Source organism: Diabrotica undecimpunctata, chromosome 6 (assembly GCF_040954645.1).
Source record: "Diabrotica undecimpunctata isolate CICGRU chromosome 6, icDiaUnde3, whole genome shotgun sequence".
NCBI lineage: Eukaryota > Metazoa > Arthropoda > Insecta > Coleoptera > Chrysomelidae > Diabrotica > Diabrotica undecimpunctata.
In genome coordinates this window covers 113,287,218-113,307,471 of record NC_092808.1, presented here as the reverse complement: position 1 = coordinate 113,307,471, position 20,254 = coordinate 113,287,218, and the positions used below count along the sequence as shown (strand labels likewise).

At 32.5% G+C, this 20,254-nt stretch overlaps 1 protein-coding gene across 1 annotated transcript in view; it reads left to right on the top strand.

Annotated features, from left to right (window-relative positions):
• The window catches only part of LOC140443752 (uncharacterized), a 255,377-nt gene that overhangs the window by 43,602 nt on the left and 191,521 nt on the right, over window positions 1-20,254 (top strand). Inside the window, exon 2 of the mRNA XM_072535170.1 lies at window positions 3,623-3,845. Coding sequence (XP_072391271.1) covers window positions 3,722-3,845 — 124 coding nt within the window. The 5' untranslated portion in view covers window positions 3,623-3,721. The remainder of the gene's footprint in view (window positions 1-3,622; window positions 3,846-20,254) is intronic.

Below are 20,254 nucleotides of genomic sequence, written 5' to 3'. Positions count from 1 at the left end.
TTTGGATTACCTCTATGTTGGTGACATGTTCGGTCCAGGATATACGAAGAATGCGTCGGTACACCCACATTTCGAATGCTTCTAGTTTTCTCGTGAGCGTCTCCGTCAGCGTCCAGGCCTCCACACCATACAGTAAGATCGGAAAAATGTAGCATTTAACTAGACGTAGTTTTAGGGGAAGAGACAAATCCCTGCTTATGAGGAGCTTTTTCATATTGCTAAATGCTGCTCTAGCTCGTTCTATTCTCGCCTTAATTTCTGTGGCCTGTTCCCATTTTGCATTTACGTTGGTGCCACATAAGATTCTACATGGTCAATTAGTATGTTACTTATCCGTAACTGTCGAGCAGGCTGTTGCTTCTTGCTTATCAGCATCCACTTTGTCTTCTTGGAGTTGAGGCTCAGGCCGTATTCCTCACTAACTGAATAAACCCTTTCCATTACCTGCTGTAATTCGTCTATGGTACTGGCAAGGATCATCGTGTCGTCGGCATATCTTATATTGTTCGTTAACTCGCCGTTTATTTTTATGCCCTCATTTGCATTTTCCATACATTTATTAAATAAATTACTATTTCACTGGGAATAAGCCACAATTAAAGGTTAAAATACGTTTATTGACGTTTCAATTTCCACTTCGGAAATCGTTCTCAAAATACAAACATTAGTAAATTAAACAAATTTTGTTTTTGTTACTTAGTGAAAAATTCTTCTATTAATTTAATTTTATCTGACTCATCTATATTGACAATTCAGACATACATTATACATTTTAAAGTAGACATTATACATTGAAAGAGGAAGTTATTAAAAAGAAAATACCAGTATTGGTAAGTCAGTAACATATGGAGAATACATCATTTATATTTTTTAAATAACAAACATATAAAATCGGAATTTGGTATTTATTGAAGGTAAAATAAATGCAAGATCAAATACTTACCATGTCGGGATAGTATTATGAGGTTTTTTTCCTGGTTTTTTCCTCATAATTTACTATGGAATCACTAACAGGAGAATTTTACTGTCATCATGGCATGTGTTTGTCTTTTTAAAGACGAATTACATGTTATGATCTTTTCTGACGGATATTCTCAAGTTAAAGTTGATTTCATGTAATCGAATGAACTATCTTATAAGTAAAGTCGTCCCAGGAACGCAACTCAACAATATTGGCAATATCATTTTAAAGTCGTCTACTTTAAAATGTATAATATATGTCTGAATTGTCAATATAGATGAGTCAGATAAAATTAAATTAATAGAAGAATTTTTCACTAAGTAACAAAAACAAAATTTGTTTAATTTACTAATGTTTGTATTTTGAGAACGATTTCCGAAGTGGAAATTGAAACGTCAATAAACGTATTTTAACCTTTAATTGTGGCTTATTCCCAGTTAAATAGTAATTAATTTAAAATGCCACAAGAAAATAGCTTCAGAACAATATTTATTAAATATTTCTTCGGAATAAATATTGAATAGGAGTGGGGATAATATACAACCCTCACGGACACCTCTTTTGATCTGCACACTTTTAGTGAGTTCGTTGCCAATTTTTGCTCTTGCTGTTTGACCCCAGTATAGGTTTGCCACAATTCGAATGTCCTTGTCGTCAATACCTGTCTTTCGCAGAATATCTATCAATTGTTCATGATTGACATTGTCAAATGCTTTTCTAAAATCCACAAAGCACAAATACACGTCCTTATCAACGTCTCTACACCGCTGTATAAGCACCTGGAGAGCGAAAATTGCTTCTCTAGTTCCAAGTGCTTTCCGAAAGCCAAACTGCGATCTATCAATATTTGACTCACATTTATCATATATTCTTCTATGAATGATCTTAGTGAACGCTTTAGTGACATGATTAATCAAGCTTATAAGCCGGTAGTCATCACAGATCTGGGCATTTGGTTTCTTCGGGATTGTAATAAATGTTGACTGCAGCCAGTTCTCCGGGATTTTACCGCTATTATATATTTTTTTTATATATATAGTATATATATAGTTTTTATATATAGTTTTATATATAAAGTTTTTTCTTCATAAAAGTTAAATTAATAGGTACCTTAATTTATTTTATAATTTATCTTTTGTTTTAATAAATGCATCACACAATTCGTAAAAAAAGTTTAAAAAAAGAAGCAAAAAATCAAAGTTTATTTAAATGGTTTTAAAACCTATGTATTTATTTCGATGGAACGAAACTTACACAAAAGAACAAGAATTAAAGTAGATAGTTACAAAAGGTTCTCGATGTGATGACCATTTGTCTCTATGCATAAATTTGTCCTTTTGTTTAGAAAACGCCGAATTCTTGCCTAAATTCCAAAGTTATTTCTAAATTCGTTGCAAGAATCTTGTATCCTAGCCAGATTTGTGCACGATTTTTTATCGGAACGGCATGAACAAATGCTTTTATGTTTCCCCAAACACAATAATCGCAATGCATTAAAACCGCCGGCCTTGCTGGCCAAGCAACTAAATCGCATCTTCCAGTCCAGCTGTCTTCGTACTTATTATCAAGAAAGTCTCGTACATTCCTGCTAAAGTGGGCCGGAGAGCCGTCATGTAGAAACCATAAATTTTGCCAAATATTTAAAGGTACATCATCTAACGAAACAGGTTAAACATTTTGCAGGAAATAGAAGTAATTATCACCATTTAAAACGAGCGGGAAATTCCAGGAAAACATAGTTTTTCAGTCCTCCAGGGTAAAATTTTGGGGGTTTCAGGATTTTTTATTTTTGTAGATATAATATTTTAAAAGCCTTTGTTTTTTGTTTCGCTGGAAAGGCCAAAAGCCGCCAGGTACCTAGTTATTATATTTAGAAAGTAAGTTGCAAAAAACCGTTATCATTTTCAAAGAGTTTGTTTACAAGCGATGCTTGGGTTTTTCTGATATAAATTAAGAGGTGGGATATAGAAATGTTCTTATTGGATAGCGAGTCTGGAATGGGAAGAGAGAGTGAATGTTTAGAAAGTGTGGAGGAATAGGCTACATCATGCTTATAGTTGAAAAAATCTGTGGATGGTGTTATTCCTCGGAATATCAAATTCTAACTGTTTGGTATGTTTTTTGTATTAAATGTTTGTGTGTGTAGCATATGTATTGTGTATAGATTCTAGATCGTATATCTCCAATTTTCTTTTAATCCGGTATTATTTGTATAGTCTTGTTGTTGACTTCTTCTTTTAGTAATAGCAACCAAAGCCTGCTACATTCTGCATCAATAAAAGTCACGGGTAAGAAAAAAATTTAAATGATTTATGACTGAAACTGAAGGTTTACCCTTTAGTCAAATTTTGCTTTTATATTTATTTGTTATAATATCTATAAAGTTTATTGATACGTTATTTTATTGTTTCATAAATCTGTATCATAAATTTTCTTAAACGTTTCAAAAAACGCCTCTATATAAAAGGCCGCGTATCAAACAAAACAAGTTCGTATTATTTTCATTGCGTGCTTTTAACTCTTATTAAAGTTTCAATGACCTAGAACATAAAGTTCAAACCGATTAAATTTTTTAGGACACCCAGTATGTAGGACAGTAGATATATTAAGAATTATTAAAACTTAAGTAATATTAATAAATTTGTTTCTATGCGTAAGCAGGAATGTGCAAAACCCATTAGAAGTATGCAAATGAAATCAGTGAGACAGGCATGAGAAGTCGGACACAAGTGAAGCGTAGTCGTGTCCGGAGTGGACGTCATGCTGTTTAGGACTACAATCGGGAGTACTTTTCAAACAAAAAGGTACCAACTGCAATGGATTTGGTCCGTGATCTTTGTTTTAAATATTGGTGTAGGAGCTGGGCAATTCGTTAACGATGAAGGTGAGTAAAGTTATTAAAAATATAATATATGTTGTATACCGTATTATAGTGTCTTAGAAATTTGTGATATTGAAACGTATATATTATGTTTATATACACATGTCTAGCAATCCTGAAGCGGAATAAAGGCACATTCATGTACACTTCTGATATAATTCTTCGCGGAAGATCAATCTCCCTCATTCATTATTCAATCATGTGTTTGCTTTTGTTTCTCTCCATCGCAAATGGTCGTGATTTCGATCGATTTGGTATTAAGTTCCATTCCTTTATGATTTGCGTATTTGTTTTCCAGTTAAGAGAAATGTTTCTAATATCATCTCTAACCTGGCATTCCCGTCTGCAATGTAGTCTTATCCGAGATTTTAAATTTTTACGTTTTCTTTATATCATATATTCTTTATTAGTTCATCTTTCTTTCTTCGTAGTCCAGTAACTCGGGCGAAAAATGGGATCTTACCTCTCAATTTTGTTGGACTGCATATGTTTAGCTGAAAATTTGGATTTAAGCTTGTCTTACTCTCCTTTATAAATTTATAAATATGCATAGTGTGCTTTTTGTTTTTAAAGAATAAAACTAGCCTTAAGTGGAAAAAATAGGAAAACACGTATTAAAGCATTTTATGCATTAAAATCTGATTCAATTAAATAAAATAAACATATTCAATAATAAATTTGTACTTCAATACAAATTTGTAACTCTTAGAAACCACCGTTTATGACGTTAATAACTATAAAAAAGAATGTTTTAACATGTAAGTTATTTATTAACTTATAAATTAAAATCAATAACAATTTATTCATTACTTGATTCAAATGATGTTTCATTGATTTTAAGTTTTTAACCCCTACAAAGCATCCCTTTACATTAAAAATACTTTTTTTATGTAAAGACTATTTATAGTTTAAAATGTTTTAATTTTCTGTTTAGATAACTAAAAATTCTCGCTTATAAAACCCATATGTCAATATATTAACCCATATGTCAATAGCAGTACAAAGCATTCAATATTATTTAAAAAAATTTATCAATTATCTTCTTCTGCTTTTTTTTATGTAGACATGATTCTGTCTGTTTTTCAATGTGCTTCTAGTAAATTGTCCATTGTTCCATTGTTTTCCATTGTTTTCGTGGTCTTCCTACTTATCACCGTTCTATTGGGGAACCGTCTCTTGCCGTTTTTACTACTCTATTTGTTGTCATTCGGCTTATTTGATCGATCCATTCTACTCTTCTATTTTTTACCCAGTCCTTGATGTTCTCCACATTACATCTACGTCGTATATCTGTACTTCTAGCTATGTCTCACATTATTTTATCATTGATTTTTCCTGCTGTTTCTAACATCCTTTTTATCCTCTATGTATTTTTATTGGTCTGACAAGTCTGGTTTTGTAAAGTCTGCTTTCATTTCTTTCCAGATATTTTTATTTCCCCATATTGATTCATTCAGACAACCTGCGGCTCTGTTGGCTCTATTCACCTGATCTTTCACTTCTGTTTTAAGCTTTTCGTAGCTAGATAATGTAATGCCTAAGTATTTAAACTTTTTTATAATTATGCATTTTGTCTTTGTTGAGGAAATTCACATTAAGTTTTCTGGCAGTTCTATTGAATTGCTGCAGCATACGGTCTATATCATCTTCACTTCGAAAGAGTAGTATTGCGTCGTAACAGATTATTTTAAGTAACAGTACTGCGTAACAGATTATTTTAAGTAAAAGTACTCCGTAACAGATTATTTTAAGTTGCTTTGCTCCCATTTGGTATCCTTTTTTAGTTCTTATTTTCTTCATTATTTCATCCATAATCAGATCTCTTTTGCGTACAATAAGTGGATAAAGTCCTTTAATTTTACCTGGTCAAATGCCTTTTTAAGGTCCACGAAACATAGATATGCTGATTTGTTGTATTCTAATGATTTTTCTTGCACTTGCCTCATTTTAAATATAGCGTCGCTGCATGATCTTCCCGACCTAAAATCGTGTTGTTTTCTGCTAGTGTTATAATTGTATTCAGTTTGTTTGTTACACTTTGGTTGTTAATTTTATGGTTGTGTTTAATAAATTAATATCTCTATAATTTTCCAGGTCCGATTTGTCTCCCTTTTTAAAGAATAGTATTAGGATACTTTAATCTCCATTCTTGAGGAATTCTGTTTTGTTATTTTTTGGATTAGATTTAGTAGTTGTTTGGTCAGATATGGTCCTTCGTACTTAAGGAGTTCTTTTGGTATTCTGTGCTCTTCTCGTGATTTTTTGTTTTTTAATTTCCTTAATGCTTCCTTTACGTCTTCCTCCTTAATACTCATTTCTTCGTTTGACGTCACCTCTGGTGTTGGCGGTTCATTATCGTCGCATTTAAATTATCAGATATAAAAACACGTAAAAATTATGGTAAATTATGTAAAAAAAATAGTACAAAAAATCAGGAACCATCACAATCACTTGATACATCTTCATTGACATCTTTATTTTTAGAAAATAATATACATTCCGTGAACATAAAATTATTTAAAAAAAAAACAGTGTCACAAACGAAAATATTATTTACTTATTCCTAACCGTTACATATACAAATAGTCCTCCACAGAATATGGCTCAAGAGCTACCAGTAATTTAAATATTTGATGTTTATACAAACTTAATCTTTCTTCCCTTTTAATAGGTTCAGGCAGTTTATTAAACAATTTGATGCAGCAATAAAGAGCGTTTTTTTCTGTTATACTTAACCTGTGTATTGGAATTTTATAATTACATAACCTGGTATTTACTATACTATTGGGCTCAAAGTTCCTAAAGAGTATTTTATTCTTATATAGAAACAGTAAGCATTCTTGAATAAATACAGCGTAAACTGTTAAAATATTATTACTCCTAAAATGCCCTCTACATGATTCCCTACTTTTTAAGTCAAACATAACTCTGATTATTTTTTTCTGAACCAGAAATACATTATTTATGTCCCTACTGTGGCCAAAATGTATTAGACCATATCTAAATTTTGCTTCAAAATTAGCATGATATACTGTTTTTAATGAGTTACTATTCATGTATTTTTTTAGAACTCTAAAGCTGTAAATCACTTTACTCAAAGACATACATAACTGGTCAACATGTTTATCCCAACATAAAAAACTGTCAATATATAATCCTAAAAATTTGGTACTGCTGCTAATATTTAAAGTGTCATTATTTACAATAATACTGTTTGGCATATCTGAATGTGCATAATTTGTCTTAAACAAAAGAAGATCTGTTTTATTTTGATTTAAAACCAACCTATTCATAGAAAACCAGTCTTTAGCTTTCTGGAACTCTAAACTAGCATTAACGCTTAGAACAGACATGTCTTTACCACTGACTAAAATGTTTGTATCATCTGCATAATTTGTTATGCTGGAAGTAGTATTAGCCACTAAACCATGAAGATCATTGATATAAATCACAAACAGTAAAGGACCAATCACACTTCCTTGTGGTACTCCAATATTGATAGTGCTTTCAGATGAGATGCCTATTTCAGTGTTTTTATGTATTTTTACTAAATGTCTCCTATTTGCCAAGTAGGACTTAAACCAGTTCAATGCTGGTCCACGTATACCATATTTCTCCAATTTATCAAATAATAGGTCATGCACTAAACAGTCATATGCCTTTGATAGGTCCAAAAAGAGACCCAAAGCCATATGACCAATCTCAGTACATTTCAAAATATCCCAGACAAATTGAAAAATCGCAGTCTGAGTTGATTTTCCCTGTTGATAACCATGCTGATTTGCACTAATAATATGACATTTTGTTAAAAATTCTGTTATCCGCCTATACATAGTCATTTCTAAGATTTTTGAAAAGGAACATAGAAGGCTAATTGGTCTATAGTTATTAATTAATTTAGGATCACCCTTTTTGTAAACAGGTGTTACTATGGCAGTTTTCAGGCATTCAGGAAATACACCAGATTATCACCAATTATCACCTATTGTGTGGATTTGTTTTCTAAAACTAAAAGAAACTCGATTTTATAAACTAATTTCGTATTAGAAACACTTTAAGGCCACATTTGAACAAAGGTAGGTTTTCTTTTGGAAAAAATAAATAACTACTTACGTTTTAAACTTAATAACGTTTTTTTAGGCCTTTTATTTTTACTCTGTGATTTAATCTCAAACCATTTTGATCATCTTTTCAACTTATATTTATAATCTCGTGACTCCTTAAGGGATTGGCTATCAGTTTTCCATATTAGTTAGGATCGGATGTTATCCAATTGTCCATAAGAGAGAAAGAACCTAAAACTTCGGATTATTAAAGGAAATAATAATAATAAATATTAAGTACTCACCTGGGATCGAGTCTCCAGAAATCAAGAAGATAGACTTTCCAACAGCTAAGTGGAAATTTATTCTTAATTTTGGTAGAATCTAACATTACACTAAATTTCTAAATTTTTTTTTAGAACGACACTGTAATTAGAACCCCACTGTAGTGGTTATAATAAGAACTTGTTAATTAACCTTTTCACTTTATTGTTCAACTATTGATTTTAAATTGATTTAAAAATAGAATTCTTTAATAAAGACAAAAGTAGCAATCGAAGAATATATTGATTTATTGATAATCATTCCTTTACCCACTTCCCTGAGGGCTCTCCGAAAGAGCGTTTTCAAATACATATCAATCTCTCAAAACTATCATTGGTTTTTTTTTAAGTCAGTTAATTTCTAAGGTTTGAAATATGTGTATATAGCCATTTTTAAATATAATTTTAAGGGCCACACGACTGGGTGTATAAAAAGTTAATCTAACCTTCATTTTTAAAAAATTAAAATTTGAAGCACTCGAAACAGGGGGTGTTCACATTAAGACATAAATTTTAATCGATAATATTTATAAAAACGATAATATTTATTTAGAAAATAACTACAATTTTGTACACTAGTACTTTTTACGTACATGCTATAGTTTTAAATTTATTAAAAAAAACAATTTTTTAGAAATTTTTAAAATAGATGATACAATTTATTATTTTTATTCAAAAATAATGCATGTTAAACTAATAAAATTCCTGTGTCTAATAAAGAACACTAAAATAAAATATTTTTGATTTTGGTGGAGATTAGGTTAATTATACTGCCTTTTTTTCTATGAAAATTCGCTGTTTTCAATCATAAATAGCTCAATCAGGTTTGGCTTTCTGAAAAAACTATTTTTTTATAAAAATTTAATCTTTTATCGATTTTCGTGATTATTTTGAGCTAAAGAATTTCCACCCCTGACAAACACCCCTGGAGTGAAAGCATATATCGACGTTGTAAAACTTTTGTTATTGGAGCACTTTCTTTGGATATCATCAAATTATTTTATCTTTTGGGTCTTTATGTAGCGAATGATAGATTTTCTTTTTATTTGGTTTTGATTTTGTTATCGAATAATCAACTTAACTGTTTTTAAGTTTTCCTTAATCTCAAAATACTTCTAAGAATCTTCTTTCTAGAATTCTTACTAGTATCAGATCTCAGTAATGTACATTGTTTCTGCAGTATAGGTAATAATGACAACTTCGATTCCCTCTTCATATTATGAAAAATTCAATTGCTTTTTTATATATTTTTTTGATTGTTGTTTTAATACTAATAGTTTTATTTTAAAGTAATTTTTGATATCTTTCGTACTTTCTCTTGCCTGTTATTTATTTTTCACTCAGTTCTCTGGTTATTTTGTTTAATATGTTGACTATAGCAACTAAGTATTTAAATCTCTTCACTTTTTGGAATTTGTATTGTTGAATTTTCTTCGTTTTTTTTATTATAGCTATCATATCTTTGGCACTTTTTTTATCGATTTTTAGTCCCTTAAAGCCCTTATTTTTCTTTCTTCGTCAGTCTGATGCATTTGCAATAAACATTTTTGTTTTTTGTTTTTTTTTGTCAATGCCACTTCGTTTGCATATTCTACAATTTGTATAGAGCTTGTGTAATAAGCTTGCTAATTCCGATTTTCCTAATTATTACTCCATTTAGTTCTATATTAAAAAGTATCGTAGACAGACTGGTGACATTTTTGACATTTTCCTACTCTGTTATGGCCTGCGCTACTTGGTTATACAATTACTGCAGGCGGATTTTTTTTGAATTGTATATTATCCATACGAGTCTATTTTTTCCTGGAATCACTTCAGAAAGTACTTTGTATCAATAATTACGATATGCGCCAGTCGCAAACCTGCTGCTTAATTTTTTATTTTTCGACCACTTATACATAACTCGCAGCCTTTATATTCCGATTTAAAAAACTTTATATTACGGCTGAAACGTATGGTAAATTTCGTTAGGACCAGTTTAATTGTTTTTGCATAATAATTTTGTAATCCAGGGTCCGCAAAAAAAAACGCAAATTTCTAAAATAATGCTGGGCGCAAAATAAACACTTTAAATAGTCAAAATTTTTCAATATAAAGAAAGGCTCAATCTTTAAAAGACACTGAAAATTTGGAATCGAATAACTAGGAGAGCCTAGAGACTTTTTTAAAGTTATAATCAATTTTTTGGCTTATAAATAAATAAAACCACTTTGCGAGTTTTAGACATATCAATTTTAAAATTTGTAAACTTATAGAACTTTGAAAGATGCTTCTTAAACAAAGCAATGCATTCAGTTTATTAGTCGCCGCCATATCAAAGCTTAAAGTTGACATGCCTTTACGACCAAATCATAAGTGACCTACGAATCGTTTTTAAACAAATATCTTTATCTTGTCAAGTAATTTTTATATAAAATTTTTTGGTGATGCTCCTCGTGACAACATTCTTAAATAGGCAAAAAAATGGTTTTTGCGTAATAAAAAGTCGCTCGAAGTGCAAGAGAGGTAGGATGAGGGTAGGGATGGGTAGGAATAAACAAACCAATACATTATAAATGTTACGAGTAGCACTCACAAATCATGATTTTGCCAATGTATAAACGTACATATCTACCTCATAAACTATATTAACAGAAATCGTAGCATAAGGTACCAGCGACGAAATAGTAATTAAAAGCATACCGTAGTATTTAGTAGTCATTATACTTGGAAGTCTTTGATGTCTTAATGACATCAAGGACTTAAAATGGGACATAATTGGTCTAGCAGAGGTAAAAAGAAAAGGGAAAGAGTGGATAACACTAGAGTCCGGTAACGTCCTATATTACAAAGAGCGAGAAGAACAAAGCCTAGATGGCGTAGGATTTCTAATTTCCTAAAAATATGCACATAAAGTAGAGCAATTCGTAGGAATATCTGAAAGAATTGCAATGATTAGGCTAAATGTAAACGAGAACATCTCTCTGAAAATTATTTAAGTATACGCTCCAACCGCAGCACATCCCGATGAAGAGATAGACAAATTGTATGAAAATATTGCAGAAACTAGCACTAATTATCACAGCACATATACGATGATAATAGGAGACTTCAACGCTAAGATCGGACAACGACTTGACAAAACCGAAAACTATATAGGACAATTCGGCTCTGAAGTTAGAAATGAGAAAGGAGAGACCTGGGTTAACTTCCTACAAGCCCACAAATTCCAAATTCTATGCAATGAACACATTCTATAAGAAAAAACCTCAAAGAAAGTGGACGTGGCTATCCCCAGACGGAAAAACTCGGAACGAAATAGATTACATACTGTGTAACAAAACAGATATCATACAGGACGTAACAGTAATAAATACGGCGTCAGTAAGTAGCTATCACCGAATGGTTAGAGCCAAATTAGAGATAAAACATAATAAAATTAGAAATAAATTTAGACAGAAAGAAAACTTGGAATATAGACACAGATAAACTAAAATCTAATACAGAACAATAGTAGTAATAAAGTATTAAATCTAGATAAACTTAGCTTAAATGAAATTAATGAAGTCATAACAAAAGAACTATTAAATGCAAGCTCAGAACTGGCAACCGCTAACAGGAAACAAAAATCCAAAATAAGTGTAGAATCACAAAACATGCTGATGAAACAAAGAAAAGATCTAAGATGAAACAAAAGAGACACTGCAGAATTTAAACAACTTAATCGAGTAATAAGAAAACAGATTAAAGAAGACATTAAAAAACATCAAGAAGACCGTATAGAGAAAGTCATAGAGAAAAACCGAAGTTTCAAATGCACCAAACCGAAACTAGAAAAGAAAAACATGATAACAATTAAAAATGAACAAGGACAACTAGAAGAAAGTAAATCTAATATAGCAAACTCAATTGAAAAGTTTTACGCCAATCTGTATCATTCCAGAAACGATCCCTCTAGTTCCTCAAAGCAGAACTTGAAAAGGCAGATAATGTCAACTCAGAAGTGATGCCCGAAAAAAGCCACGAAGAAATAGTAAAAAGGAATAAAGCTCCTGGAAGCAATGAAATCCTATCAGAAATGCTAAAGAAAGGCGGAGAAGAAGCCATCACATATCTAAAAATACTATTTAATAAATGTTTAATCGAAGACAACGTACCCGAACAATGGAATACTGCTAAAACAATAAAACAATAATACACAAAAAGGGAGACACCACAGACCTGAAAAATTATCGACCAATTTTATTTTTTTCGCAACTTTATAAAACCTTTACAAAGATTATTACAAACAGGTTAACAATTAAATTTAACGTATATCAACCAGTAGAATAAGCCGGATTTATAAAAGGGTACAGCACCTGTGTCCATCCATATACTATGAAAATCCTAATAGAAAAGACTAACGAATACAATCTCCCATTATGTCTGGCTTTTATAGATTATGAAAAAGCTTTTGATAGCGGAGAATTGTGGGCAATAGAAGAAACATTAGTCAACAACCAGATCGACTCCAGGTACAGAATATCAATACACAATATTTACGAACAAGCTGAAATAATAGTGACGTTGGGTGATGGAATCGAAACAAGACCTGTAAAAATCAACCGAGGCGTAAGACAAGGAGACACAATAACTCCAAAATTATTTACAGCTGCCCTAGAACATATCTTTAAGTCAATAGACTGGGAAAATAAGGGAATTACTATTAACAGAAGATAGTTGATCCATCTTAGATACGCAGATGATGTAGTAATAATAGCCGACACGTGGAATGCACTGAATACGATGATTGAGCAGCTACACACAGAATCGCTAAAAAAGGACTGAAAATAAATTTCAGCCAAACTAAACTAATGTCAAACAAAGATAACAAACTTATGATAAACATATAAGGGACAGAGTTAGAACACGTAGTAGAGGAATATACATATCTGGGTCAAAATGTCAAGGTAAGCAAAGAAAATCAGACTACCGAAATAAGCAGATGTGTAAAAATGGGATGGGAAGCATTCAAAAGATCCCATACGTACTTAAAAATAAAAATATACCTCAAAGACTGCGAACCAAAGTATTTAATTCCTGTATCCTAATTTTACTTACATATGGGGCTCAAACCTGGACATTCACTAAAATAGACATGGAGAAGATCAGAAAAACTCGGACTATGGAACGACAGATGTTGGGTATCTCACTCAAAGACCATAAAACCAATTAAGATATTCGTAATAAAACAAAAGTAAAAGATGTTGTCGAAGAGGCAGCTAAACTGAAATGGAAATGGAAAAGAAATCGGGAATTGGCGGCTATATGAAGCCAAAAGACTACGAGGAAGACCGCAAACGCGCTGGAGCGACGATATTAAAAGACCTGCATGACCAATGTGGAAACGTCTTACAAACAACAGAGATGAATGGCGAGAATTAGGAGAGGCCTATATTCAGCAATCCGAATAGAGAGAAGGGCTTTAAAAAAAAGATACGCAGAAGAATTTACTATAACTTAGTTCGACTACTATTGTCTCAGTGTTAATGTTGTAGCACGGGCTTGCGCCAGGGAACTGTACATACTTGAATTTATTCATTTATATTTTATGATCAGAAGAATAATAAAGATGAAATCAAATTAGTAAATATTAGAATAAGGTTTTCCAAAAACATAGCAATGTGAATTTGAAAATGTTTTAAAATGAAAAGTAATATCTAAGAGCTTCGGGTTGAAAGGAGATTGTAAATTGTGAAGTGAGCTCTTAATCGCACCCCATTCGTTTTTAATGAAAAACGAAGTTTCAAAGCAAAAACCTATGCAAAGGTCAGAAAAAATTATTCGTCTTCTTCGTCTTCTTCTTTTGAAGTTATACTTCTATACGAGCGCTCCACGTTGGAAATTTGTATGGGAGTGAATCTGTGAAATCATTACATATGTAAGATAATGAGTAAGAGAGAGACAGAAGATATATTTTCTCTCTCTTCCTCTCTCGAATATAAAAATGTTCCTTTTGTATATATATTTAATATTATATTATATATATATATATATATATATGTATATATATATATATATATATATATATATATGTATATATATATATATATATATATATATATATATATATATATGTATATATAAAATATGTAAAATATTTATTAATATTATTATTTATGTGGTATGTTTTGTATTATTTATTAAATGTTCATAATTATACTAGTCTTTTGTATTTCAAAATAATAATCTCAATAAATCACTGTATGACCCAGAACTGTCAATTTTGAAATCCCTTTGTGCCATGTCTTCGGTAGTATAGTAGACGGTATCCTTGCCAGTCACGCCAGTTACAGTACAATGACCGCTACCATCCAGTAAGTTCCACCACGTGGATTCTAACACGGGGCTACCGCTTGAACATTCTGGACTAAATTGCGACGTATTGAACAGCAAGATCAGCAATTAATAAATTATAAAAACACCATGTTAAAATCAATATTTTTCAGTCTGATTAATTAAAAGTCTGATTTAAAATTATAGTCTGATTTAAATTATTATTGTTGTTACTAAAATCTTTGTAAGTCGAAATAAAAGTTATAATTGTGAAGTTCAGTTTTTAAAAAAGTGTTTTTCCCAAGAACATTCATAATTGGCGCAGAGTCAGTACGGAAGTGGAAGAGTCTTTACAGATCCTCGTCACTTTTAAGTGTTTGTCCACTGTTCCAAGAACCAGCCCCAGGGAAACCGTCTGCAGAGTTCACCCGAGGGAATTAGAGAATTAGAAGTTAGAAGAAGCCTTCAGGAGCAAAGGAATGCACATCGGCATCGTCTTTATCCTGTAAGCGATTTTATTATTACTTAGAATTAAGAAGATTAGATTTTGAAAGAATTCTTAATAAATCAGACTCCTCTGAGTCCTTAGATTGAATCAGAGCTAAATTAGAAGATAAATAAAACAAAGATTTGAATAGATTAACACAAAGATTAAAGTAATTTAAAAATATCTCCTCTAAGTCCTTAGATTGACTTTAGAGTCAGATTTAGACAAAATTGAATAGCTTAATAAATACTATATATTAATAAACATAGAGATTAATAGATAGAAAATAAGTAGATTAAGATTGATATATTTATATATTGATTATTGAAAATTACTATACCGATTTGACTATTGACTATATATTATATTGAAAATTTTTAAAATATGGCAGTTCCACAATTTGACGTTAAAAATTTATGCATTCTTCCAAATTTTGATGGAAATCCAAACGAATTACATGAATTTATTAAAGTTTCTACAATACTTCTAAACCATTATTATGACAGACTTATTGCAGCTAGTATACAAAACAAATTTTTGCTTCATGGTATTATCAGTAAATTAACAGGTAGAGCCAAAGAAGTTATATCTGTATATGGATGCGAAAGTTGGGACGAAATAAAAAACGCATTAATTTAAAATTTCGGAGACCAGAGAGACGAAAATTCGCTTACAAGGGATCTAGTAAATTTAAGACAAGGCTCAACAGAATCTATTATGCATTTTTACGAAAAAATCATGGGACTTTTAAGCTGTATTAATAATTACCTAGAATTACATACGATAAATGCCGATATTAAAAGGAGCAAACAAGAATTTTTCCGTCAACAAGCTCTTACAACATTCTTAGCAGGCCTACGAGAACCAATGGGCTCTGTTATCAGAGCAATGAGACCAGGAAGTTTAGCCACAGCAATACAATACGTACAGGAAGAAAATAATGTTCGATATCTTCAAAAAAATCAAATAAGTCAACCTTCAACATCAGGAAGAAGCGAAAATTATCAAGAACACCGACCTCAGAGACAGCAGATGCCTGTACAAATCCAGAAACCATTGTACCAGCAGACAAATTTTGCACCTCCACGATGGCAGCAACCAATGAGACAATTCTATCCGCAGAATCAGTTTCAGCAACCACATCGGCAACAAAACTTCGATTAATTTAGACAAAATTCAAACCCTCCAGCATTCAGGACCCAGAACCAGTCAAATGTATGGGCACCCAAACCCGGACAGTCAAAGCAGTCTAGACCAACACCTATGAGTGGAATATCAGAAACCACAACCAGAGGCCGTCAAAATTTTACACCAAATTACCGAGCACAGCCAAAATTCACCGTAGAAGAACTTTACAATATACAATGCCACGGAGATGAGCAAGAAGAGAATGCCAACTACAATGATTACTACGCACCTGAATACGACAATTTTCTACAAGATACATACGAAAATCAACCAACCGAATACGAAGAAAACGTAAATTTTCGAGAGGACCCACCAGAAGCAATCGGAACGTAATTGAACTTCATTCATTTCCCGACAAGAAGGAGCTACCCTACATCGAAATCTTTAAGCCTTCTTTACGACTTTTAATCGATACAGGATCCACAAAGTCATTTCTTAATCCAGAAATAGCTTTTCTTCATATTTTCCAAGTTACATAAAACATGAACCCTTTGTCGTCACATCAATTTTTCAAAACTATTCCCAAAAATATTGTGCCGAAATTCCTTCATTTTCAGAATTTAATTCTGACAGCAAAATGAAATTTTACCTCTTTAAGTTTCACAAAACTTTCGATGGTCTTATTGGCCCCGACAATCTAAAACTCTTCGAAGCCCAATTAGACTTCCCTAAATCGCTTCTAGTTACAAAAGATTCTACAATCCCCATTAAATATTACGAAACAAATAAAACACAATTTTATTCCATTCATTTGGAAGCAAATTCTATTAGCCAAGTGAAAATTCCTGTCAAAGAAGAAAAAGGAACCATCATTATTCCTACCCAAAAAGTACAAGGCGTCGTAGTACGAGAAGCCCTTACTAACGCCGAGAACCACCTCGCCTGGACCGAAATTGCCAACTTCACGTCAGAACCCATTCATCTTTCTCTTATGGAACCACTCGAAAGCAATAAAATAGACATTCAAGATTTCCATATATATTCCATGGAAACAACCTCCGGACCAGACTACAGACAAGATATCGACGACCTAATTAAAACCGAACATCTTAACGAAGAAGAAGAGGAACAAGTTCGCCACCTATGCCGAAAATTCTCCGATATATTTCACCAACCAGACACTCCTCTCAGCTTTACTAACGAAGTTAAACACCACATCAGAACCAAGGATGAAGAGCCTGTATATACGAAATCATACCGGTATCCGTATGTACACAAGGAAGAAGTAAAGAAACAAATCTCTTCAATGTTAGAACAAGGGATCATTCGACCAAGTCAATCGCCATGGTCCTCGCCCATTTGGGTCGTGGCAAAGAAACCCGATTCATCCGGTAAAATAAAGTGGAGGATAGTAGTAGATTATAGAAAGGTCAACGAGAAAACAATTGACGACCGATACAGAATCCCTCACATTAGCGATATTTTGGACAAATTGGGAAGATGTCAATATTTTACGACTCTTGACTTAGCAAGCGGATTTCACCAAATCGAGATGGGTGAAGAAGACATTCCCAAAACAGCATTTAATGTGGAAAATGGACACTATGAATATTTAAGAATGCCATTTGGACTTAAGAACGCTCCGTCCACGTTCCAACGTATGATGGACAACGTATTGAAGGGACTTCAAGGAGAAATATGCCTCGTCTATATGGACGACGTAATAGTATATTCAACATCACTACAGGAACACATAGTAAATCTCACAAAAGTATTTCAACGACTAAGAGAAGCCCGACTAAAAATCCAAGTCGACAAATGCGAATTCTTAAAAAAACAAGTTAATTTTCTAGGACACGTAGTCACACAAGAAGGCATAAAACCGAATCCAGCGAAAATTGAAGCAATAGAAAAATATCCAATACCGAAAACAGCGAAAGAAATAAGAGGATTTCTTGGACTACTGGGATATTACAGGAAGTTTATTCGAGACTTCGCAAAAATCACAAAACCTCTAACAAGATGTTTAAAAAAGGATGCAAATATCGAACATACACCTGAATTCGTAGAATGCTTTGAAACGTGCAGGAAATTATTAATGAATGAGCCATTATTGCAATATCCAGATTTTTCCAAACCGTTTAACCTCACAACAGATGCCAGTAACTTCGCTATCGGTGCAGTACTTTCCCAAGGACCAGTTGGCAGTGATAAACCAATTGCCTTTGCTTCCAGGACACTAAATGAAACCGAAACCAAGTACTCCACAATAGAAAAGGAAATGTTAGCAATGGTGTGGGCAACTAAGTATTGTCGACCTTACCTATTTGGAAGAAAATTTAAAATACTTTCAGACCACCGTCCTTTGCAATATCTATTCTCTCTAAAGGAACCCAACTCCAAACTAGTACGTTGGAGATTAAAATTAGAAGAATTTGACTACGAAGTAATTTACAGAAAAGGTAAAGCTAATACAAATGCGGACGCACTGTCTCGAATCGAAATACACACAAAGGAAACTAAGGACATCGATTCACAAATTAAGGAAGTCTTTGATGATTTAGTAGACATGGAAGACGATGGATGGTCAACGACTAATAATCCAGATGCAGATCGAATAATCGACGAGATTGTAGAAGAAAAAGCAACAGAATTAATTCCAGAAAACATCCCAGAAGATACTGTCGAAAACGAAGATCAAAACATGGACGAAGACGGAAATGAAACAATACATACAGCAGAAGAAAACCGAATTCTTGGTATACCTATTTCGGAAAAACCACTTAACTTCAACAATAACCAAATTATAGTCAAAATCGTCAACTACAATCCACGACCTCCAGCAATTATACAAACCTTTCCGAATAAAAGACGTTATCATATCCAGCTGTCGAAAGATCAGTTAAAAGCTGATACCATAAAAAATTTTAAGGAACACCTCAACCCGAAGAAGAAGTATGCAATTTTATTTGAAGCAGAAGAAGAAATTTTTGCAGAAATTTGCGAAATTATCAGGAAAACTTTTAAACACAACGCATATGACTTAGTAAAGTGCAATCTTTTATTGGAAGATGTTAACCTAGAAGAACAACAAAAAGAGATTATAAAAAACTATCATGAAGGAAAAACGAACCATAGAGGAATAGCTGAAACAGAAAGTCAAATAAGGAAACGATATTACTGGCCTAATATGAAGAAGGACATAGAAGATGTCATAAATTTTTGCGATATATGTCAAGAAAATAAATACGACAGACTTCCTCCCAAACCAAAATTTATAGTTACACCAACTCCCACTAAACCACTGGAAATAGTTCACATTGATTTATTCCAGGCTGATGGACAGAAGTTTCTAACCATAATAGACGCATTTTCGAAGTATGGGCAAGCCTACCCAATAAATGGAGGAAATGCAATCAATGTACTCAACGCCCTATTGATTTTTATAACACATCACGGACTCCCAACAATGATAGTAGACGATAATGGTACGGAATTTAAAAATGGAGTAATACAAGAATTTGTAGACTCTCATAAAATCTCAATCCACTATACAACACCAGAGAATCCGCAATCCAACGGGATGATTGAGAGATTTCATTCTACGTTAATCGAACATCTTCGAATCCTAAGGAACACCAAAGCAAAGCTCTCGATTAAAGAACAAATGCTATACGCTATAATTGGGTACAATAATTCCACACATTCAGCAACGAAGTTAAGACCCATCGACATATTAAACGGACATATCGACGCAAAAGATCCCTTTGACGTTGACATACAGAAAGTAATACTGAACAATTATATCCAAAATCATAGAGAGATAACAAAGGAATTATACAAGGAAGTAAACCAGCAAATACAAGAGAATAAAAATAAAGTCATTGAAAATAGAAATAAATCGAGACAAGACCCTATTACGTATAAACCAAGTACAAAAATCTACACACGGAAAACAGTTACCAGAAATAAATTACTTCCGCGATATTCCGCAAAACATATAAAAAGAAATAACGAAGTGACTGTAAAAACATCAAAAACTACAGTTCACAAGAAAAACATAAAACACCAACCTAAATCAAAAACTAATTCTGAACCTTCCCCACAGGATCACCCTGACGAAGGGAGAGGAAGTGA